The 23,815-nt window shown below is 51.2% G+C and overlaps 1 protein-coding gene across 2 annotated transcripts in view; it reads right to left on the bottom strand.

Annotated features, from left to right (window-relative positions):
• The window catches only part of slc30a9 (solute carrier family 30 member 9), a 201,548-nt gene that overhangs the window by 72,674 nt on the left and 105,059 nt on the right, over nt 1-23,815 (bottom strand). For both annotated transcript variants that reach the window (XM_072496665.1, XM_072496666.1), the window contains 3 exons: nt 2,894-2,952; nt 690-757; nt 142-244 (listed from right to left, as the gene is read on the bottom strand). In XM_072496665.1, the coding sequence (XP_072352766.1) occupies nt 142-244; nt 690-757; nt 2,894-2,952 (230 nt within the window). The remainder of the gene's footprint in view (nt 1-141; nt 245-689; nt 758-2,893; nt 2,953-23,815) is intronic.

The following is a 23,815-nucleotide window of genomic DNA, read 5'->3' as shown; positions in this document are numbered from 1 at the left end:
ATTGTGACAATTATTTCCATGGAGAACTTTCATGCATAATCATAAGTCAATAGTAAATCATAGTTGAAACAGGCTCAACCTATCCTTAAAATAAATGCATTCATTTGCCTGGATGATTGAATGACTAGATCATTTCCTTACCTGATTACAAGTGTCAGCCAGTGAATGTATAGCTTCTGAAAACATCGATGCAGACCCTGTATAAATCCAGGCAATCAGTTTGAAGACAAAATTCAGCCCATTGCTAGAGAGTGGGGTTAATAAAAATAACATTGACAGATAGAAACTTGGGACTTTCGTGTTTTGAAGGAACATTTGAAAAGCAATTAAAAACAAAAGTGTGTTTTCAATTTAGCCAAAACAGGAAAATTAATTTGAATCATCAACCAATATGCCACCCAACCTAGAAATAGAACATCAATGTCTAATTTAGCCCAGAATCAAGTTTTCTATTTTCTCAAGAAACGAGCCCTATTATTTATGGCCGGATCACTAAATGGAGCACTTTCACCACTATCCTGCAGATATTTCTAAACTCTGCCTTTTGGGAGAGTTTCACAACATCATGCATGGAAAGGGAGAAGAGATAGAATAAATATTTACCATTGTCTTTTTGTTTTAAAATGCTGATTTTTATTCAATCCCAGTTTTAAAATGAAATAAACGTTAAATACCAAACAAGGCCTTACATGCAGATTGCAACCATCACAACTTTTCCTGGGCCCTCTAAAAATGGTGTGGACTTAGTTGAGCGAGGCTAAAAGGAAAAATTAAAATACAATCTGTATTATTGATAAAATAAAGCATAAATTAATGCAGTCCTATTAACCTGTGAACAATTTACCCCTATCCATGGCAATCCTTTATTGGGTAAAGTACTTTGGAAACTAATGGTGTTAAAGGCCGATAGGTCCCCTGGACCGGATGGGTTGCATCCTAGGATATTAAAGGAAGTAGCTACAGAGATTGTGGATGCACTGGTAGTAATTTTCCAAGAATCTGTAAATTCCCAGAGGATTGGGAAAACTGCCAATGTAACACACATGTTCATAAAAGGAGGGAGACAAAAAAAAAAAAAAAACAACTGTAGGTCAGTTAGCTTAACTTCTGTCATTGGGAAAATGTTAGAGTCCATACTAAAGGATGTAATAGCAGGACATTTATAAATACATATCATCAAGTAGAGTCAGCATTGCTTCATACGGGGGAAGCAATGCCCAACAAATTTACTAAATTCTTTGAGGTGATGAGCAGGATAGATAAAGGGGAACCAGGAGATAAAAAAGTGTTTTATAACGGTACCACACAAAAGGCTACTTAAATAAGATAAAAACACATGGTGTTGGGGTAGTATGGCTAGAGGATTGGTGAACTGATAGAAGACAGAGTGGGATAAGAGGGGCAATTTTAGAATGGCAACCTGTAACTCGTAAAGTGCCACAGGAATCAGTGCTGGGGACAATTATTTACAATACATATTAATGACTTGGAAAAAGGACGAATGTATTATTGCCAAGTTTGCAAATTACACAAAAATAGGTGAGAAGGCAAGTGGTGAGGATGACAATCTAGAGAGGGATATAGACAGGTTTATTGAGTGAGCAAAACTTGGCAGATGGAATATAATGGAGGAAAATGTGAGTTATGCACTTTGGCAGGAAGAGCAAAGGAGCTGAATATTATTTAAATGGAAAAAGACTGCAGAAAGCTACAGCAGAGATTTGGGGGTCCTCCTGCATAAATCATAAAAAGATAGCATGCATGTTCAGCAGGTAATAGCAAAGACAAATAGAATGTATTTTAAAGGATATGGAGCATATGATGTCTTGCTAAAACTAGCACTTGGAATACTCACAGTTTTACTCCCTCTAGCCAAGTCAAGATATACTGGCACTGGAGGCAGTAAAGAGAAGGTCCACTAGGTTGACCCCAGGTATGGAGGGATTTTCTTACGAGAAGAGGTCGAGTGGGTTGGGCCTGCACTTACTGGAGTTTAGAAGCAAGAAAGGCAACCTTATCGAGACAAAGGATCTCATGGGCTTGACAGAGTAGATGCTGACAGATTAGTCTAGGGCATAATCTCAGAGTAAGGGGTCAAAGGGCATAATCTCGGAATAAGGGGTCACCCATTTAAGACTGAGGATGAGGGGTAATTTCTTCTCAGAGGATAATGAATCTGGAATTCTTTACCGCAGGGGACAGTGGGGGGTAGGTCATAAAGTATGTTCAAGGCTGAAAGATTTTTAATCAGTAAGGGAATCAACAGTTATGGGGATAAAGCGGGAAAGTGTTGAGGATTATCATATTAGATCAGCCATGATCTCATTAAATTGCGGAGCAGACTTGATGGGCTGAATGGCCCACTTCTGATCCTACATCTTATGGTTTTATACTGACATTACACATGCCTTAAAGCAAGTGGGAGATGCACGTTCCAGGCCACGAGGCATAAATAGCCTGCAGTTGAAGCTGAGGACAAGGGGAGCAGAGGTGTCAGTTTGAGGTGAGAGGCTGAGATCTCACACTTTTCTTCAGAGGAGGTAGCTTCAACGGATGGCCCACAAAAATTATGGATATGCAGAATTAAATGCTTGAAACATTGCCAAAAAGTCTGTAGTCAATTTCTAGGTGTATGGAGGAGTGCAGCATCAAGATGGCATAAGGCTTTGCGCAGAGCCAATTGCTCAGGACGGTTAACTTTCTCTGGTATTCCCATGCATCTGCTGCCCTCATTTTTGGTGGAAGTTGTAGGTTTGGGAAGTGCTGTCAAAGGAGCCTTTGAGTTGCTTCAATACATCATGTAGATGGTACACATAACTGCCACTGTGTTGGTGGTAGAGGGATGGAGGGAGTGATTGCTTACTGTGACACAATATTTCATAAATGATCTTACCATAGTGTTACCCAGAAACTCCCTGTATTCTCGCATTAACTTCTGGTTCCTGAAATGATCTACAATGGAGAAAAGGTACCAAATCATATCCACTTTGTACTAGGATATAAATTCAATTAATTGAATTAACAAGGTCCATGACATTACACTGACAGGAATTTTGAAAGTACGACAGGTATTTTAAGAGACAGCGAAATTCAAAGAAATCAGTTTCTTACCCATCTCAAATTGGCAGTATATTCATTTCCTTATACAACTGTAATATAGGGGGTTACAAAAGGGACAAAGAGTGACACATTGCTGTGTATCTGGAATCACATGCAGGATAGACCGGGGACAGGTGGCAGATTTCCTTCCCTAAAGGACATTAATGAACCAGATGTTTTTTTTTAAATGAGAAATTGACAATGGTTTCATGGTCACCATTAAACCTTTAATTTCAGACTTAAAAAAAAAAATTGGGTTCAAATTTTGCCATCTGCCGTGGTCAGATTCAAATCCAGGTCCCCAGAGCATTACTCTGGGTCACAGACTACCAGTCCAGTGAAAATACCACTGCCTCCCCAGTAAAATCTAAAGCAGAACAGAATTTTAACAAACAATAGCTTGCATTCAGTTAATCTGGCAGAAAAAGCAACTTTGGACGAAATTTAGATGTGTTCCTTGTTTTGAGGATATTAAAAGCTCAATTTTGGCTACTTATACTGTTCCTGCAAAATGCAGTTTCAGCCATTAGTCCTTATGTATTATCAGTTTCAATTGATAGAAGAGGTTTTGGAATAGCAATTTTAGAGAGCAAGTTCCAGAACATAATGAATAACATTGTCAACAAACCTAGGAATTACACCATGCTATCTTTTTAGGGGTTGCCAAATACATAATTGACAACTAAAGAGACTCATGAACTCGAGTCTTCGCAGAGGTAACATATCTGAAGTGTTAAGTGCAAGATAGCCAAGTAAAATCAATGCTGCATACCCTTTTACATTTCCCCCCAGACCTTCATTATGTTGTAGTCCTCATTTTCAGGACTATAATAATCCCCCAAGATAGGGATCCTAGCTAATAAGGAACTTTGCTCACAACTTGATAAGCTTTAAGCCTGGGTCTTTTTGGGCTCCATATTCACCGAACAAGTGCCCCCTTTTTAAAAAAAAAAGATACAACGAAAACTGGAAAGAAACATATGGGCTGGATTCTCAGTTTCTGAGACTAAAGTGTTGATGCCAGCAGAGCATGTGTGGACTTCCACGAAAGAAAAATTGGCGCCACACCTGCACCGATTCCACTAATGGGCACGCACAACCATGTGGGACACAATCAATTCCACAGAAAACAGTGCGGGATTCACCGGGTCTGTGAATGACACTCAAGGTTGACGAGCCGCAGCCGCACATAAACTATTCTCCCCCCACACACACCATCCTAGCCAACAAGATGGCTACAAGGGGAGAAGCACCACGGTTCACCACCGCCGGTCTGGAGACCCTTCTGGACGTGGTGGAGGATGGTTGGGTGGGGTTACTGGGATAGGGTAGAGGTGTGGGCTTAGGTATGGCGCTCTTTCCAAGGGCAGACTCGATGGGCCGAATGGCCTCCGTCTGCATTGTAAATTCTATGATCCTATGACCCTATACCGCGGCCTGGGAGGAAAGGCGGCATGCGCCGCCATGCCTGGGCACAGGTGTCAGAGGCAGACTTTGCCATGGGCAACGTCGTCCGGACTGACATCGAGCGCAGGAAAATAACTGCACAACCTTCTTATGATAACTTATTGTCACAAGTCAGCTTACATTAACACTATAATGAAGTTACTGTGAAAATCCCCTAGTCGCCACATTCCGGCACCTGTTCGGGTACAGAGGGAGAATTCAGAATGTCCTCAGGCTTCCAGGATGAGTTGGCAGCATTGTGCTCCTGACACTAGCCCTCCCGCCCCAGATGACTGAATCCTCACCCTGCCCCACATGCCGGCACCCATACCAGCCGCCATGGCCGGGTGCCCTGGCCAGAGGCCACCAGCTACCCACCCCCTGGGCTGCATGCATTGGGCCATCTAAAAGTTGATGTATCTTTTTCTCCCCTCCCCCACCCCCAGGAGAAGGCCGCGCACAACCACCTGAAGTGGGAGAAGACAAGAAGAGGGGGACCACCAGACCTGCGACCAGTGGCCGAGCAGAAGGCCCTGAACAGGCTGGCAGCCCAGGAGAGAGGTCGCAGAGGTGGAGTGCGGTCACGCACAAAAGTGAGACCCAGCGGAGTGGAGGTTCCCCGTGACACATGTCAAGACTCCTCCCTCACCCCCCTGCCCGTGGTCTAATAATGCACGTTGTCTTGTCTTGCAGGACCTGTCGGAGATGGGATGGGTCCATCCCGCAGCCGTCACCCCAAGCCAGTGACAGAGACGGTGCCCCCCGGACAACCGAGCACTCACGGGGCGAGCAGCTCGAACACTAGCACTCTGCCCAAGACCCAGGACACCCTGGAGCTCGGGTCAGAGGATGACACGGATTTTCCGTCACGGCTGTCTCCAACACCCTCCACCATCCCAGAGACACTCACCTCGGTTGGACACTATAGTGAAGAAGCTCCCAGGACACTATCTGGTGCACAGCTGATCCGGTACAGCAGGTGGAGGCAGGAGCACCCAAGGAGTCGGACAGTCAGAGGGTAGGCCAGCCCCAGGAACCAGCTGCCGTCCAGATGGGTCCCTGGCGTCTGGAATATCCAGTCCCAACCACAGTGCAGATGCAGTCAGAGAACCAGGGACCACCTGCGGTCACAGTGGAGTCGTCCAACCGCGTGCAGGGGCAGGAGGTGGTGCCAACCATGCGTGCCACCTCGGACAGGCATTGAAGGCGACGGTTTCGGCTATGGATCAGCGTGTCCAAGGCCTGGAGCATTCGGTGCAGACGGTGGCAGAGGCCCAGGACAGGGCTGCCCTCTCACAGGCAGCCATGTGCCAGAGCCACCTGGACATTGCAACGGCGCTCCTCAGATAGGCCCAGTCACACCAGGGAACATCAGAGGCATTGCTCAGGCATTGACTGGCATGGCGCAGACAAAGAGGAAGGTGGCCCAGTCCCATAGGAAGATAGCGCAGTAACTGGGCTGATGTGACCCAGAGGGGTTGGCACAGTCACAGCGTGATGTGGCGCAATCCCAGATGGCAATGGTCCACTCCCTGTGCTCCTTAGCCATGAGGGTGCAGACCCTGGCAGAGACCAGGTGGGGCTCCAGGACTGGCAGCGACAGGTGGCAGGTGAGCCTCAGGGAATGGCAACGCTCACACACCCGTCCCATGGAGTAGCTCAGGGACCATTGGGCACCCCGAGGGAGTCGTCAATGGGGCCCATGCTGGTGATTCCTGCAGGGGAGGTTCCGGAACACCGCAGCACCTTGGACCCCCCCCCCCCCCCCCCCCCCCCCAGTGCATCTGATGGGCAGTGGGCAGAACAGGATGGCACCACACCACCTGGGACACCAGAGCAGCGCCTGGGCCCATCCAGGTCGGGTCGCCCCAGAAGACCCGAGCCAACAGGGACCCTCGTTGCAGGGCAGAAGTCACAGCAGGCCGCCTCCACTCCTGCTGTACCGTCTGGGGAACCACCTTAGCGCAGTGTTAGAGCTCGTAATGCCAGAAAGTTAGACACCAGTTAAGTTGGAACGGGTGCAGGGTACAATGTAGTCACAGGGGCTTGGACACAGATCTGTAAACACTTGTTCACAATAAACACCTGTTACCACCGTTATAACCAGCCTCGGTTCTCTGTCCAGGGACTGGGTGCAACCTTGCGATGAATGGCCAGACCGCATGCAGGCATCACCCAGATGGACTGTGCAACCGTAGGGTGGGGCCAGATGTTGTCATACAATGCGGAGCACCAGAGCTCACCGCAGAGTGGGTTGTCATCATCCTCCATTCCATGAACCAGACCCGCTGTTACTGCCCGCACATCCTCCCCCTCAACCGGACGAGGCCTGCCCTTCCTCCTCATCCTCCTCCTCCAGCACATCGCCCCTCTGGTGTGCGATGTTGTAGAGGACGCAGCAGGCAGCGCGATGCTGGCGACCCTCCCAGCATCATACTGGAGGGCCCCTCCAAAACGGTCCAGGCACCTGAACCACATCTTCAAGAGGCCGAAGCACCGCTCGATCACACCTCTGTGTCGCTGTATGGGCGCCGTTGACCGTCACCGGGTGTCCTCCCCCATACTCCCCCAGGGGCTGGTTTAGCTCACTGGGCTAAATCGCTGGCTTTTAAAGCAGACCAAGGCAGGCCAGCAGCACGGTTCAATTCCCGTACCAGCCTCCCCGAACAGGCGCCGGAATGTGGCGACGAGGGGCTTTTCACAGTAACTTCATTTGAAGCCTACTTGTGACAATAAGCGATTTACATTTACATACCGCTGCGGTGCTAGGTGCGCCATCACCTGGCAGAGATTTTGCACTGGCTACCTGCTCAGCTGGAGTCTTCGGCAGCATGCCCGGTCCAGCAAGTCCTAAAATGTCAGGTGGTGCCAGTACACACGAGGCCTCATGCAACGCCTCCTTGGCACCTCCTCCTTCTCTGCCTGTTGGGCAGCCGGCCCTCCAGCATGGGCGGCTGCCACCTGCCCCTCTGCAACACACTTTGCTGCTGCAACTTCTACCTGCTCCTCGTGCGGCTGCACTCATACGGCTGCAGGGCATCCCACAGAGCTGCCACGACCACCAGGGCAGCCACCATTGACGGTCGAACTCCAAAATCCATTGTCTGCAGTGGACGAAAGGCCAATACGTTAGCATGGTGCATACTCCCATGCACAACCAGGTTCGACGGACTACACGGTAGCCCCCGTTGGCAGTGCAGGCTATGCGACCGCATGTCCCCCCCACCACCACACCCCTGCCCCTTTGGTGGCTGGCAATGTGGGGGCTCCTGGCCCTGGCACCCATCCTTGATGCCAGTGGTACTATTGGCAGGCACTGCCCTCGCTGGGGGCTGCCGTGGGTATTCCCCTGGGTGGTCCACTGGTGGGTGGCGGTTGGTTGAGTTGGGAACTTGGGTCGAGGGGGGTTAGTGCGGGCACCCATACAGCCAGTGTCACGGTGTAGAATCAGAGGCCGAGGTGGGTGGTCAGTGGGTGCGCCGCAAGATGGCCACCGTTGCCTCGGCACCACCCCTGTCCAGTGGGAGTGGGGGTGGGTCACCCCGGCCGTCTGGCCTGTTTTCCGCCCCCATATTCTCCCGGCCCTGGCAGGACTCCTCCCCCACCCCAGCCAGGACGGTTAGTGTCCGGGCCGACAGCCCACAGTCGCTCCTGTGTGTCCTACCCCATCTCTCTCAGCAGCCAGTTTGCCAGGGTCACGGTGTTTGAGAGCACACGTGGATTGTGACATTGGGAACTCAACCGATCGGAGGCGGAGAATCGCGGGTGGGCCCACTAATGATAAGTAAATGGTGTTTAAACGCTACGCAGCACACTTACGTCATTTTCAGGGTGGAGAATCGTGATTGTGTCAAACTGGCGCCTGCCGCGATTTTGCCATCGGAGGCTATTCTGCGCCGAATCACATTTCCTGATTTTGGCTTTCGGTCGACGGAGAATCCCACCCATGGTCTAATCAAACTGAAATAACCCAAAGGTAGAGAGCAATTCCTTCTGGTAACTATTATACAGGCTGCTCTCAAACTGAAAATGCACATGGGCCATCGACTCTTTTAAGCCCCTGTCTGTGAAGTGGCTTAAAGTTGCCAGGTGCTGCTCAGTGCAAAAGACTCCCATCTCAATTCCCAACATTGCAGGGAAGCACTCCTGCATTAGAGACAGTAAAAAGACGCACACTGACATATCTAGGCAGAAGACAGTGTAGAAGTGGGAGGTCATGTAGGAGCAACCTGTACACTAATTCCTCTTCGCAGTGTGGAATAGCAGAGAGAATTTCCTTCAGTCAACCAAGGGGGAGATTTGCTGTTTTGTGTAGATGAGAGCTTCCACTTGAACAATGGTAGAATCCTTCCAAATTTGAGACCCCTCGATATACCCAATGGAATTGGGCAGAGGGAAACATTCGCACCTGTATAAGCGTTTGCAAGTTCATGCAGAACCAGTCCTAACAACTCTTAAGAAAGAGAAAGGCTCTGTACAGATTGCGTGTAAATGGCCAGCCATAGGGCTAAACTGAAGTGGCTCCAGAGACCTGTTAATCTTCATCAAACAGCAGTGGTAACACAGAATTTAGATATGGCTGAGGAAATATGACTCAAATCCTAATGTCCTTACAATTACAATCAAATAGTTGCAATCCTGTTAAATGTCTTCCCTGTAAAGCATGACCCAATTGTCACTCCTGCAGGAATGATGGATCAGGTGCCCAAGTCAATGTCAGAGTGATTGAATGGTTCAGGACTGTGTAGGACTTGTCAGGGTGGATGATGTGGGCCAACAATGCCCAGATTTCAGCCCCAAACTCTGCCAATCCACAGAAATGCCCTCCCTAGCCTCCAGGAAAACTGGGTCAGAAGCCAGTAGTGGATCAGGGATCTCCCATCACTTTGAGACAATGCAAATGAGCAAGGTTACAGAACAACCAGAGAGATCATCATAGCCCTTAGCCCATCAACACCAAGCCCAAAGTGAGGGCAGGGGCCTTCCCCTTCTCCACTACCACCAATTCATCCTTCTAAAAAAAGTGAAAAAAGTCACCAACACCCTCAACAAGCTCAAGGAATTCCCAAGGCCCTAAAGGTGGATTGGAGAACACTACCCCCTCTGCACCAGCATCCAGGCTGTCCCAGACAGTCAAGGATCATTCATTGTGGAACCACAACCACCCAATCCCCCTCCAAAAGTACCGGAGTGGTACCACCCCACAAGAAGCATAGCAAGAAGCTGTGCCTCCTGCACTTTCCAGCAGGGTTGGTGAGTCAACAAATGGCTCACAAGGGGAATTCCTGAATACATTTGAAGTGCACAACCCTCTTCAACAGGACTGATCCCTGGGGCGCAAGTGATGTACAGATTTGTCGTCATCTACAAACCTATTTGCCATACTTCAAACACTGGTGTTTATAGATCATTTAAAAAAAGGGAAATAACTAGGATAGTGTATGAGGAAAATCCAATAAACTAGTCCATCTGGATTTTCAAAGTTTTGATAACATAGCTCAAAGTAGGTTATTACACAAGATGAAATCCTACAACATCATGAAAAGTTTTAAATGTTGGATCAGGAATTGGCTCCAATCCTATAGTAAAATGTTGTAGTTAGTTTAACTTGGAAGTACATAAGGGCGGCACGGTGGAGCAGTGGTTAGCACTGTTGCCTAAGGTGCTGAGGACCCGGGTTCGATCCCAGCCTGGGTTACTGTCTGTGTGGAGTTTGCAATTTTCCCAGTGTCTGCATGGGTTTCACCCCCACAACCCAAAAATATGAGGTTAGGTGGATTGGCCACGCTAAAGTGCCCCTTAATTGGAAAAAGAAATAACTGGGTACTCTAAATTTATGAAAAGAAAAAAGAACTTGGAGGTACATTACTCGTGGTGTTCCCCCAGGAATCAGTCCTAGGTCCACTACTATTTATGATCCTTATTAATGATTGAATATTGCTGGGTCATCAATTGTGCCAGTGTTATTTTCTACATAAGTATTGATTTAATCTCACTTCCCTGCTTGTTCATCACTCTTCAATACAGTATTTCACTTTTTCAAACAACACTAATTCTCATTTCAAAGAAGTTAAGGACTTTACTTCGATGGTTGAAGCAAAAAAATTCACATTTTCCACCTACTTTCTACTTAATCTAATCTCTCAATTCTTTTTCTCAAATTTATGCTCTCTTTGTTGCCATCTCTCCAATAAATTTTAGATTATTTCAAAATAATCAGTGTGAGGGGTTGCGGGGAGAAGGCAGAAAATGGAAATGAGTTGCAGATTTGGAGAACTAGTGCAGACACGATGGACCAAATGGTCTTCTTCTATAGTATAATAATTTTGGACTTCCGGTTGCGGCTATGCGGAGCTAAATCGCACGTTCGGCAGCTCCCGCTAAAAACGGACTTTTGGGCTCTTTTTAGGGCCCGTAACGGCGCTTGTTCGCCGCTTTCCGATGTGGGAAGGGGACAGCAACATTCCCCCGATAGTGTTATGGAGTGGACCAGGAGTGGGGCGATTAAAAAAGTGGCATTGAAGCAAAGAAAGGTGCGAGGGAGGAAGACCAAGATGGCGGCGGGCGGAGACCAGGCAGCATGGAGGAGCAGCAGGAGTTTCTTCAGCGCTGTTTTAATGAACTGAAAGCAGAGCTGCTGGAGCCTATGAAGGCTTCAATCGATAAGCTGCTGGAGACCCAGACGGCCCAAGGGGTGGCGATCCGGGAGGTCCGGCAGAAGGTCTCGGAGAACGAGGACGAGATCCTGGGCCTGGCGGTGAAGGTGGAGGCGCTCGAGGCGCTCGAGAAGAAGTGGCAGGTGAGGTTCGAGGAGATGGAGAACCGGTCGAGGCGGAAAAACCTGCGGATCCTGGGTCTCCCGGAGGGGCTGGAGGGATCGGACGTGGGGGCCTACATGGTCACCATGCTGAATACGATGGAAGCGGCGGCCTTTCAGAGGCCCTTGGAGCTGGAGGGGGCCCACTGAGTGCTGGCGAGGAGGCCCAAGCCCAGCGAGCTGCCGCGGGTGGCGCTGATGCGGTTCCACCGGTTTGCTGATCGAGAGTGTATGCTAAGGTGGGCCAAGAAGCACCAGAGCAGCAGATGGGAGTACGTGGAGGTCTGGATCTACCAAGATTGGAGCGCGGAGGTGGCGAAGAAGAGGGCCGGTTACAACCGGGCGAAGGCAGTGCTGCACAGGAAGGGGGTGAAGTTCGGTATGCTGCAGCCGGCACGTCTGTGGGTCACCTATAAGGATCAACACCACTATTTTGAGTCCTCGGAGGAGGCGTGGGCCTTTGTTCAGGCCGAAAAACTGGACTCAGACTAAAGGTCGGGGATGAGGGGTTACGGTGGAGGGATGGTTGGCGATTGTTGGGTTGTGTTTCGAGGGGGGGGTTCTTTGTTTTTGGGGGGTTGATTGGGCATTATTTTAATTAGGTCCGCCGAGCAGGCTTGGTGGGGGGGATAGGTAAACTGCTTGGGGGGTTGATGGCCGGTAGGGGAGACGGGGCCTGCGGGGGGGGGGGGGGAGAAGAGAAGAGAGGAGAGAGGCCGGAGCTGGGGGTAGTGGGACCAGGCCTGGAAAGGGTGCTGCGCCGGGGACGCGTGTCCCCCCCCCCCGGAGTTTAGGGCTGAAGGCGCGGGGCCGGAGCTGGGAAGCGCGGGCTTTTTCTCCCGCGCAGGGAGTGTAATGGATGAGATCCCGCTGGTGGACGGGAGGGGGGGGGGGGGGGGGCGGGGTCAGCAGGAGTCAGCTGATTTACGTGAGTGCAATGGGGGGAGCAATGCAGCTAGGGGGGGGACCGAGCTGGGGCGGGGGGGGGGGGGGGGTTGGACCGGGTTGCTGCTGGAATGGCCAAGGGGGAGCTGGAGTTGGTAGGGGAGGTCGGGGCGGGGGTCTGCCACTGTGGCGAACGGGCCGTGCGGGGCGCGCGGGCCGTGGCTGGCCTAGGAAGGGATATGGCTAGTCGGCGGGGGAGAGGGGTGAGTATCCCCCTGAACCGGCTGATAACCTGGAACATAAAGGGAGTGAATGGGCCGGTCAAACGGGCCCGGGTGTTCACGCATCTGCAGGGGCTGAAGGTGGATGTGGCCATGCTTCAGGAGACGCACCTGAGGGTGGCGGATCAGGTAAGGTTGAGAAAGGGGTGGGTAGGGCAGGTGTTTCATTCGGGTTTGGATGCAAAAAACCGGGGGGTGGCGATCTTGGTGGGGAAGAGAGTGTCGTTCGAGGCGTCGAGCATTGTGGCAGACAATGGCGGTAGGTATGTGATGGTAAGTGGCAAACTGCAGGGGAGCGGGCGGTGGTGGTCAATGTATATGTCCCGAATTGGGACGATGCGGGATTCATGAGGCGTATGCTGGGCCGGATTCCGGATCTGGAGACAGGAGGCCTGATAGTGTGGGGGGGGGGGGATTTCAACATGGTGCTGGATCCGACATTGGATCGCTCTAGGTCTAGGACAGGCAGGAGGCCGGCCGCGGCCAAGGGGGTTCATGGACCAGATAGGAGTGGTGGATCCATGGAGGTTTGCGAGGCCGGGGGCCAGGGAATTTTCATTCTTCTCCCATGTTCACAAGGCCTCCTCCGGATTGACTTTTTTTGTCATGAGCAGGGCGCTGATTCGGAGGGTGGAGGATACGGAGTACTCGGCGATAGCCATTTCTGATCATGCTCCGCACTGGGTGGACCTCAAGTTGGGGGAGGAGAGGGACCAGCGCCCGCTGTGGCGCCGAGAGGTGGGGTTGCTGGCGGACGAGGTGGTGAGCGGGTGGGTCCGGAAGTGTATAGAGAGGTACCTGGAGGATAATGACAATGGGGAGGTGCAAGTAGGGGTGGTCTGGGAGACGCTGAAGGCGGTGGTCAGAGGAGAGCTGATCTCCATTAGGGCACACAAGGAGAGGAGAGAGAGGGAGAGGTTGGTGGGGGAGATGGTGAGGGTGGATAGGAGGTACGCGGAGGCCCCGGAGGAGGGATTGCTTAGGGAGCGGCGTAGCCTCCAGGCTGAGCTCGATTTGTTGACCACCAGGAAGGCCGAGGCGCAATGGAGAAAGGCGCAGGGGGCGGTATATGAATATGGAGAAAAGGCGAGCTGTATGCTGGCGCACCAGCTTCGGAAGCGAGAGGCAGTTAGGGAGATCGGGGGAGTTAGGGATGGAGGAGGGAACACGGTGCGAAGTGCGGTGGGTATCAATGGGGTCTTCAGGGACTTCTACCCCACTGGAAGAGGGAGGAATGGGTCGCATTCTGGATCGGCTGAGGTTTCCGAGGGTGAAGGAGGGGCAGGTGGCGGGTTTGGGGGCGCCGGTTGGGTTGGAGGAGTTGGTCAAAGGGATAGGGAACATGCAGGCGGGGATGGCACCGGGGCCGGATGGGTTCCCGGTTGAATTTTACAAGAAGTAAGCGGACCTGCTGGGCCCGTTGTTGGTAAGGACCTTTAACGAGTCAAGGGAAGGGGCGGCTCTGCCCCGGACGATTACTAGAACACTGATTTCCCTGATCCTGAAGCGGGACAAGGATCCCCTACAGTGTGGGTCATACAGGCCGATCTCCCTCTTAAAATGTAGACGCAAAGTTGCTGGCAAAGATTTTGGCCATGAGGATAGAGGACTGTGTGGCGCAGGTTATACATTGAGGATCAGACGAGGTTCGTGAAAGGGAGGCAGTTGAATACCAATGTACGGAGGCTCTTGAATGTTATAATGATGCCGGCGATGGAAGGAGAGGCGGAGATAGTGGCGGCGATGGATGCGGAGAAGGCCTTCGATAGGGTGGAGTGGGGGTACCTGTGGGAGGTGTTGAAAAGATTTGGGTTCGGGGAGAAGTTTGTTAGGTGGGTGAGGCTGTTGTATGAGGCCCCGGTGGCGAGTGTGGCCACGAACAGAAGGAGGTCAGAATATTTCCGGCTACACCGGGGTCAAGGCAGGGGTGTCTCCTGTCCCCCCTGCTCTTTGCACTGGCGATTGAACCCCTGGCCATGGCATTGAGGGAGTCAGTTAAAATGATGGTGCTCCCGAGGTTTTTGTTCCTGTTCCAATGCCTCCCCACCCTGATCCCCAAGGCCTTCTTCAGGCGGGTTAACAAGAGCGTTATGGGGTTTGTGTGGGCGCAGAAGACCTCGAGTGTGAGAAGGGTGTTCCTGGAGTGGTGCAGGGATAGGGGGGTTGGCACTGCCTAACCTCTGTGGGTATTATTGGGCGGCCAACGTGGCGATGGTGCATAAGTGGGTGATGGAGGGGGATGAGGCAGCATGGAAGAGGCTGGAGATGGCGTCCTGTGTGGGCACGGGCCTGGAGGCGCTGGTGACAGCACCGGTGCCACTTCCTCCAACGAGGTACACCACCGGCCCGGTGGTGGCGGCTAACCTCAAAATTTGGGGGCAATGGAGACGTCACAGGGGGAGGTGGGGGCCTCAGTGCGGTCCCCGATTCGGGGGAACCGGTTTGTCCCAGGGAGGATGGATGGAGGGTTTCTGAGCTGGCACAGGGTAGGTATTAGAAGGATGTCCGTTTGTGTCCTGTTGGCTGCTTTTCCCATCAGCCTTTTTGGTTAGCCATTTTATATCGGGTTTTGGCCAAATTAATAGGGAATCAGCCATTTTAGGTGACTACACCTACAGGGGACCTGTTTGTGGACGGGAAGTTCGCAAACCTGGGTGAGCTGGAGGAGAGGTTTGGGCTCCCCCCGGGGAACACCTTCAGACATATGCAGGTAAGGGCATTTGTTCGGCGGCAGGTGGTGGAGTTCCCACAGCTGCCGCCACGCGGGTACCGGGACAGGATGCTGTGGGGGGGGGGGGGGGGGGGGGGGGGGGGGGGGGGGAGTGAGCGGGTTGGAGAGGGAAGCATCTCAGCAACGTATCAGGTGATGCAGGAGGAGGAGGAGGAGGCCTCGGTGGAGGAGCTAAAGGGTAAGTGGGAGGAGGAGTTGGGTGAGGAGATTGACGAGGGGATGTGGGCGGATGCCCTGGGCAGGGTGAACTCTTCCTCCTCTTGCGCGAGGCTTAGCCTCATACAATTTAAGGTGCTGCACAGGGCTCACATGACCAGGGCAAGGATAAGCCAGTTCTTTGGGTGCGAGGACAGGTGTGGTAGGTGCTCAGGGAGCCCAGCAAATCACGCCCACATGTTCTGGGCCTGCCCAGCGCTGGAGGACTTTTGGAAGGGTATAGCGAGGACAGTGTCGAGGGTGGTAGGTGTAGCCACCTAAAATGGCTGATTCTCTATTAATTTGGCCAAAACCCAATATAAAATGGCTAACCAAAAAGGCTGATGGGAAAAGCAGCCAACAGGACACAAACGGACAGCTGCAGACAGAATAGCGTATTCGACTCTGGGGAAGTCGGCCCAGATCGATACCCACGACTATTAGCAGCACATCAACACAGACATCTGCAGTTTAATCGGCTATCCCCGGGAACAATTGCAACATATTAGCAATTGAATGCCGGGCCAGACCCCTTGGCGCCTGCAGTGGCCGAAACAAAGACAGGTGAACGACCACCCCCCGATCGAGGAATCGCCCCATTATTGGAGCATATCGAACCCAGTGATTGGGAACAAGTCCAATCACTTGGGATTCAGGGTCAAGGGCCTCCCTGAGAGGTGGGAAGCCCCTGGGCCCTATAAATTGAGGGGCCAAGTTCAGATCTCTCTCTCCCTTCTTCTCCTGCTCGCAACTTTCGCAAAAACATCGACCAGAAACTGTAAGTTTGACTCCAGCGATCGCTACCCGATAGAGATTCCTAGCCATCGACCCGTATCAGCCTTTTGAATCCCGCAGGCCAGATCCAATTCGATAAACCATTCGTTTCCCTGACCTGACGGGCCACCCCAAAAGTTAAGTATTGGCCAGTAGTGGTAGGTTTTGATATAGATAGTAGGATTATTGTGTAAGTATTGATTGCTGTACATAATAAATGACCGTTGATTTCAATCTTACTAAGCGGTGTGCTGACTTATTAATCATAACTCGAGCTTGAACCACGTGGCGGTATCAGAAAGATACCTGGCGACTCGTGAGCAAAGGTGACATTATCAGAGCTAATAAAACTAAGGCTAAAAAGAGCAACATAATTGGCGACTCCGCCGGGACCCGATATAGAAGTGGAAAACCACTCCGAGAGAACCCCAGAAATTTGAATAGAATCCAATTGGAAATAAAAACAAAAAAAAAACCACAAGTGTTCAAGCGGTTCTGGTTAATAATTCACAATTCGGAAGTGTGTGTATGCATGCGTAATTAACAGGGTTATAAGGTAAAACTGATAGATTTTGTTGCGTCAAAACTGTCGGAAGTCGGTATTTTCGGAAATTAGCGCAAGCCGTATCCGCATCTACAACACCACCTTAGCCCACTGTTCCAAATTTGAACGTAGCAAGTAGATAAGAGAGATGGCCATGCAGGCAATGCAACGCCTCATGAACCCCGAAGAATTTGCGGTCGCACCGATCAGCAGCATTAAAGTGGGACAGTTTCCCATTTGGGAAGTGGAAATTCGGAAATTTCTACAGGGCAAAGGATGGCCTGTGTGGAGCGGTTTCTGTAATAATGATGACTCAGGTCCCGGGAGTATAGGGCATACTTGGTGGGAGAACATGAGTGAAATTCATAAGAAAAGCTTAGCAAAAGCGCGCAAGCCGATGGCAATCGTGTCCTGTATGGCACAATTGTGAGGCACAGAGGAGGTTGTCAGGACGCTCCGAAAAGAAATAGAAGGCATACATCGAATGAGTAAAATCGATGTATGCGAGATGGAAAAAGAGAACCTGGAATTGAAAAGGCAGTTAGAAGCCAAGGACGAAGAGGTGGCTGACGCCCAACGGGGTCACCAGTCTTGTCTGGCGCATTTAAGCAGTTTTCAATCAGGCCTATCAGGACACGCAGTGTGCAGTCCTGGTTAAGAAAGAGACAGAGAAGCAGGTGTAGTGCTCTCAAGGCAGCCTTGAGAGCGCTCCACGCTGCAACCACGGAACAAAGGCAGAGTACCTTAGACCACGCGAAGTGCCGAAAGCAAATTGCAGACCTGCAATCAATGCTTTCTGTCCAAAAGGGATTCCAAGACACCTTTGGGGACAGTTTAGAACAGGAAGATGGCCCTGATTGGGAAGAATTGCAGGAGACTGCGCAGAGATATGTTCAGGGAACATGTGCGCAGGGAAATCCCCAAAGGAGGAAAGCACCCCCACCCCCCACACAGCAGGTAATACAGGTTCCCATGAACCCACCTCACAGCCACAGCAGACGAGGCGGAAGTCTTATATTCCACCCCCCTCAGTGACCCAATTACGGGACGCGTGTGCTAAAATCACACCGTTCCTCCCCGCTTCAGACCCACACCATTTCTTTGCCACCGTCAAACACCAGGCGACCTAGTACGGCCTGAATGAGAAAGAGCAGGTAAAGCTCACGGTCCTCAGCTTAGACCCATCGGTCGCAGCAGCCCTTCTCGACCCACAGAATGTAGGAGGAGGCACCCTTGCAGAAATGCATACCGCGATCCTTGATGCGATCGGGTATAACCGGGGCGACCCCGTAGATGGCCTAAATAAGTGCAGACAGAAAAAGTCTGAACACCCCACAGCGTTCGCAGGACGCTTGTGGATTCACTTTGAAGCCGTTTTCGGAAACGTAGACCGTGCCCATTTGTCTGCAGACAATATGGCCAAATGGACCCGCACCCTTATCTCCCATGCCACGGAAGCAGGACAGAATGCCTGTAGTAATTATGACCACTCGGAGGAGGCTCATAATGAGAAGTGGGTGGTCAAAAGATTGTCCCGCGTTTGGGAACAGTCGGCTCACAGTAAACCTGCAGCTAGAACCCCCGAGGAAAAACAAGCCGCCGCAGACGTGCAGGCAGTAAGAACCACTCTTCACAACCCCGCCTGGGTAAACGAGGGAAAGAGCAGCCCCCCAGCAAAACCACAAGAATGCTACAATTGCGGACAATTGGGACATTTTGCCAAAGAATGCAAGGCCCCTAAAAAGCCACCGAGAGCCCGACAGACAGGCACTCTCAATAAGAAAAAGGCAGAGCCCATACATAGCGTTAGCGCCCAGTCCGATCAGACAGACTTGACCCGAACGGACTGACGGTGTACAGGCTCCCCCAGTTGGATCTGCGATACCCTTTTGGATAGGTCAGGACGACCCGTAGTCGCAGCAGAGGTTAGGGGACAGACGATCGAGCTTCTCTGGGACACAGGAGGCTCCCGCACAACCTTAAATTCCTCCACCCTTGGTAAGGACACGTGACCCACCACAGCCACTATCACCCTCAGCGGCTTCACAGGCCACTCACAGCAGGGACACATCACAACCCCTGTACCCATCCAAATCGGAACCATTAACACAAAACACCCCGTAGTTTTAGTCGACCTGCCCCCAACAGCAGAGCACATTTTGGGGATCGACTTCATGAATTCTCACCACCTCTCTTTCGATCCAGTCAACCAGTGTGTCTGGAAGATGGCGAAATCTGCTAGAGCCCCCGCAACGCTTAATATAGGGGATTATATGAACAAAATTAGCGCAGTAGGCGAGTTTTGGTTCAACCCCAACACACTCAGCACGGACCGACAGGTTAGGGCAGTCCTGCAAAAGAACAGGGCAGCATTCGCGACCCACAAGCACGACTGTGGACGGATGACTGGTTCCGTATAAATAACAGGACCGGACCCTAGACCCCAAAAGCAGTACGGATTCCCCCTAGAAGCAGAGGGAGAAATCCTAAAGGTTATAGAAAGTTTATTAGAGCAGGGCGTCCTAAGATCGGTAGCCTCAACTAATAATGCCCGGATTTGGCCAGTAAGGAAGCCCGACGGATCATGGCGTTGACCATTGATTATCGGGAACTCAATAAAGTCACCCCCGTAGCAGCCCCCACGGTTGCAACAAGTCCCGAGACCATGCTCAAACAGGGACTCCATGCCCGATATTTCACGGTTTTGGACGTCAGTAATGGATTCTGGTCCATTCCATTGGCAAAGGCGTGCCAGTACAAATTTGCCTTCACTTTCCGAGCGCAGCAATACACGTGGACATGCCTGCCACAAGGCTTCCACAACTCCCCCTCCATTTTCCACCGACAGTTGGCAAATGGACTAGCGAAATTTTCTCGCCCTGAATGTCTGGTACAGTATGTAGACAATCAACTACTGCAGACAGACACAAAGGAAGAGCACATTGAGCTTCTGTCCGAACTCCTGGAATTACTACATTCCATTGGCTGTAAAGTCAACTCCAAAAAGGCCCAGATATTGGAAGAAAAAGTGGTATATTTGGGTACTATCATCACACACGGCAAACGCGAGATCGAGCACAAAAGAATTGACTCAATCGCTAAATTGCCCCTTCCCCAAAACGTTTCAGCCCTCCGGTCGTTTTTAGGACTGGTTGGCTACTGCCGAAGCCACATCGACGGTTTCGCCAGCAAGGCAGCGCCCCTCTCAGAGCTCTTAAAGAAAGGAGCCCCCTGGGAGTGGCTTCCGCAGCATACGGATGCTGTGGAATCATTAAAACAGGCGCTCATAGCCACCCCCGCACTACAAGTTCCAGACCCGCTTTCCCCTTACGCAATAGAGGTAGCGACCACGGACCACACCCTTTCAGCCGTGCTCCTGCAGGAATGGCATGACCAGCTAAGACCCGTGGCTTATGCCTCCCGAATTTTAGATGCTGTGGAGCAGGGATTCTCAGCCTGTGAGAGGCACCTGCTCGCAGTTTTCTGGGCAGTCCAGTACTTTTCATACATTACCGGACTGAACCCCATCACCATTCTGACCGAGCACACCCCCACCCAACTTTACTAGACGGACGACTTAAAGACGGTACCGTCAGCCAAATCCGCGCTGCTAGGTGGACCCTCCTCTTACAAGGACGGGACATCACAGTCAAACGGACCAAAACACACACATACTTAGCGGACAATCTACAGTACCCCGGAACCCCCATGAGTGTGAAATCATCTCGCCCCACCATAATACAGGCCCCTTTATCGCGAAAACACCCCCCAGAAAACTAGCCACTCCATCTCAAAGCCACCCTCACCCGGACACGTGTGACCCCATTAGCATTTATGTGGATGGATCTTCCACAGTCCTGGATAGGCAACGCATAACAGGTTGTGGGATTTATGTGGAGGATGCGCAGGGACGCGCCCTCGAAGAAATCGCATTAAAATTACCCGGACACTTAGGCACGCAGGCAGCAGAACATGCGGCCATCGCTTACATTATAGAGCACCCTGATTCCTTCCCCAGCCCAGCAGACATATATTCAGACAGTCTATACGTTTGCAAAAGCCTCACCAAATTTCTACCCCTCTGGGAAACAAGAGGATTTGTTTCCGCGGATGGGAAACCCCTCCCCTCAGCCCCATTACTCCGCCATATTCTGAAAAAAGCCAAGGACAGGACTTTTGGCATTAAAGAAGTCCGCAGCCACCATCGTTCCTCCCCCCTGGAAATGTAAACGCCGACACGCTGGCAAAGGCAGGATCCAGGCATGGGTATTTTTGGAAGCCCCCCGAAAGCGCCCCAGTGAGTGCGCTAGTGAGTGCAGTTCAGGTCACGCAGACTAGGGTCGAAGATCTAGTAGAGGCACAGAGGCAGGATAGCGCTCTCACTGAGAACGTGAAAGGGAGGTTTCCAGCCTCATACGAGAGGTACAGAAATATGATAACCACACATGACGGTGTGGTGTTGAAAGACACCCTTTATGTAGTTCCGAAGCAGGATTGGAACCAATTAATCTGTTTATTCCATGATGGTCATGGACACCAGGGAATCGATCCCACCGCAGCCCACCTCAAACAGCTTTGTTGGTGGCCAAATCTCAAAGAGGATGTATCCCATTACATTGAGAATTGCCTCATCTGCGCACAGAACAACCCAGATAGATATGCCAAAAAGGCACAACTCAGCCACACCCGACCCGTTAACGGCCCTAGGACTAACCACCAGTTCGATTTTATAGGTCCATTGCCCCCTTGCAGGAATGGCTATAAATATGTTCTGGTGGTCATAGACACTTTTACAAAGTGGGTGGAAGCACTTCCAGCCCGCACCAACACCACGAAAACCACAGCCAAAATCCTAACCCACCACATTTTTACAAGATGGGGACTCCCCCGCAGTATTGAATCGGACCAAGGTTCTCACTTTACGGGACGGGTCATGCAGAACGTCCTCACGATATTTGGTATAACCCAAAAATTTCACATTGCGTACCACCCACAGTCGAGTGGTATAGTGGAGCGCATGAATCGGACCCTAAAAACCACCCTTAGAAAAATGGTCCAGCAGAACACCACCACTTGGGATTCTGTCCTCCCCTTTGCGCTGATGTTTTTGCATAACACTGTTTCCACCTCCACAGGTTACACCCCACACACCCTCATGACCGGACGCACCATGAAAGGGACAGAGTACTTGTTGGGTTTCGACCTGACCAGCCCTGAAGTTACGGCCCTTACCCACGAGAAAGCCGTTGAGCAATTACTTGCAAATGTAAAAACGGCTCAGTTAGCAGCCGCTGTTAAACTGGGCACTAAAAAGAAACAGAGCAAGGCCTGTTTTAATAAGGCAGTACATGCAACGGAGTATAATATAGGACAACAAGTGATGTTGTCTGTGTATAACCCCAGCACATTTCTGTCTCCGAAATACTCGGGTCCGTACTCCATTACGGATAAAGTAAGCCCATCGGTATACAAAATCAAATACCAAAATGGTAAGACTGCATGGTTTCACATAAACCAGCTAAAGGCTTATGGAGCACAGTCAAACCACGCCCACCACGTCATGCTTGACGCAGCAGACCAAACCCCGCCCACAGCCAACGTGACCACACCAACCCCCACCACGTCCAGCCCAGACACGGACTCGCCCCCGACTCCACCCTCAAAATTTACACTCCGCCCCGGAACGCCCACAGACTGCAGCAGCAGAGACAGCGACTGTGACTCTGACGACAGCACGCCTCCCTACTATCCTGGACCCACACCCAGCGACTCAGAGTTCGACTCCAGTGATCCCTTCCTCATCACTTTCTTAAACAAACCACACCACCGAACCACACGGACAACCCCGACTTTGTCCCCACACAACTTGACGAACACCATTGGCGCCGCGACAACTCCTACAGACTCGTCTGCAATGACGAAAGCAACCCCAACTCATACCACACAGCCCTCTCAACACTAATTCACTCCAGAATTTGGCACCCGGGAGAAGGGGACGACCTCGAGTCGGACCCCCAATCCGCCAACCCCTTTGCGACCCTGTTCGCAACAGAGAACTGAGGTGTCCACATGAGGCACTTGGGGAAAAGTGTTGTCCTTCCTGATGGAACCTGCAGGACGTTTTACGTTGTTTGTATGTTTGTTTAAGTGTTGTTCGTCCGACAGGAGAATTTTTCTCACCGTCACACACCCATTCACCTGAAACTTTTGAGCTCTTTCCAACACCCCCACCGCGACCAGACGCTTGTTCAGCGGAACTAGCTTGTCTGCAGACACTTTAGCTGATACCTGTTCGGGTACCAGACGCCAGTTCTCATTTGAGGGTAGAAGCACAGCACTAGCTTTTCAGCTGGTACTGGTTCAAGTGCCAAATGCCCGATCTGATTTGACGGTAGAATCACAGCAGCAACCCCACCATGACGACTACATTTTTGCCCGTTCTTGTCGGTTGCTCAGGCAGTGGAGCAACGGCGTGAGACCCGCCGTGCCTGGGAACCCCCCGCTGGTCAAAAATGCTCGGGTAGGGGACATACGGTATTGGTAGCCGTCCTACCCGGGCACTCCATCCAAATCTTACCCGTCGCGGCCCATACGCACCTCATTCGACCTTTTCCTTTCAAAACAGTTTTATTTATTTAGGCGACCCTTGGGTTGCTGCCTCATGCTATTTACATCCAGGAACATTTGGATGATAAACTTAATACTGGTCCACCATTGGGAAGTGTGCCGTGTCCTAACATTTGTTTTGAAAAAAAAAAATGGGGGAAGTCACATATAGTGACCAATTATAAGGGTTTAATTGGCCCCAAGAAGGACAGACACACTAACATACCGGATATTATACCAAGGTAGTTACAGATACTATGCATGTTTTACAGAAGCTCCAGGACCGGAGGAAAACAGAACACAAAGAAAGAAAAAGAGGACAGCCATGAGGACTCCTTTCATCGTGATCAAAATTATGATAAACTTCTGGTTGCGCGGGAACGCGGACCCCATTACTCCAAACCCCCGTGCCGTTAATGTTTCACTGCCCACAGTAC

Source organism: Scyliorhinus torazame, chromosome 3 (genome assembly GCF_047496885.1).
Source record: "Scyliorhinus torazame isolate Kashiwa2021f chromosome 3, sScyTor2.1, whole genome shotgun sequence".
Taxonomy (NCBI): domain Eukaryota; kingdom Metazoa; phylum Chordata; class Chondrichthyes; order Carcharhiniformes; family Scyliorhinidae; genus Scyliorhinus; species Scyliorhinus torazame.
Note: the sequence above shows the minus strand (reverse complement) of the source record. Positions and strands in the feature narration are given on the sequence as shown.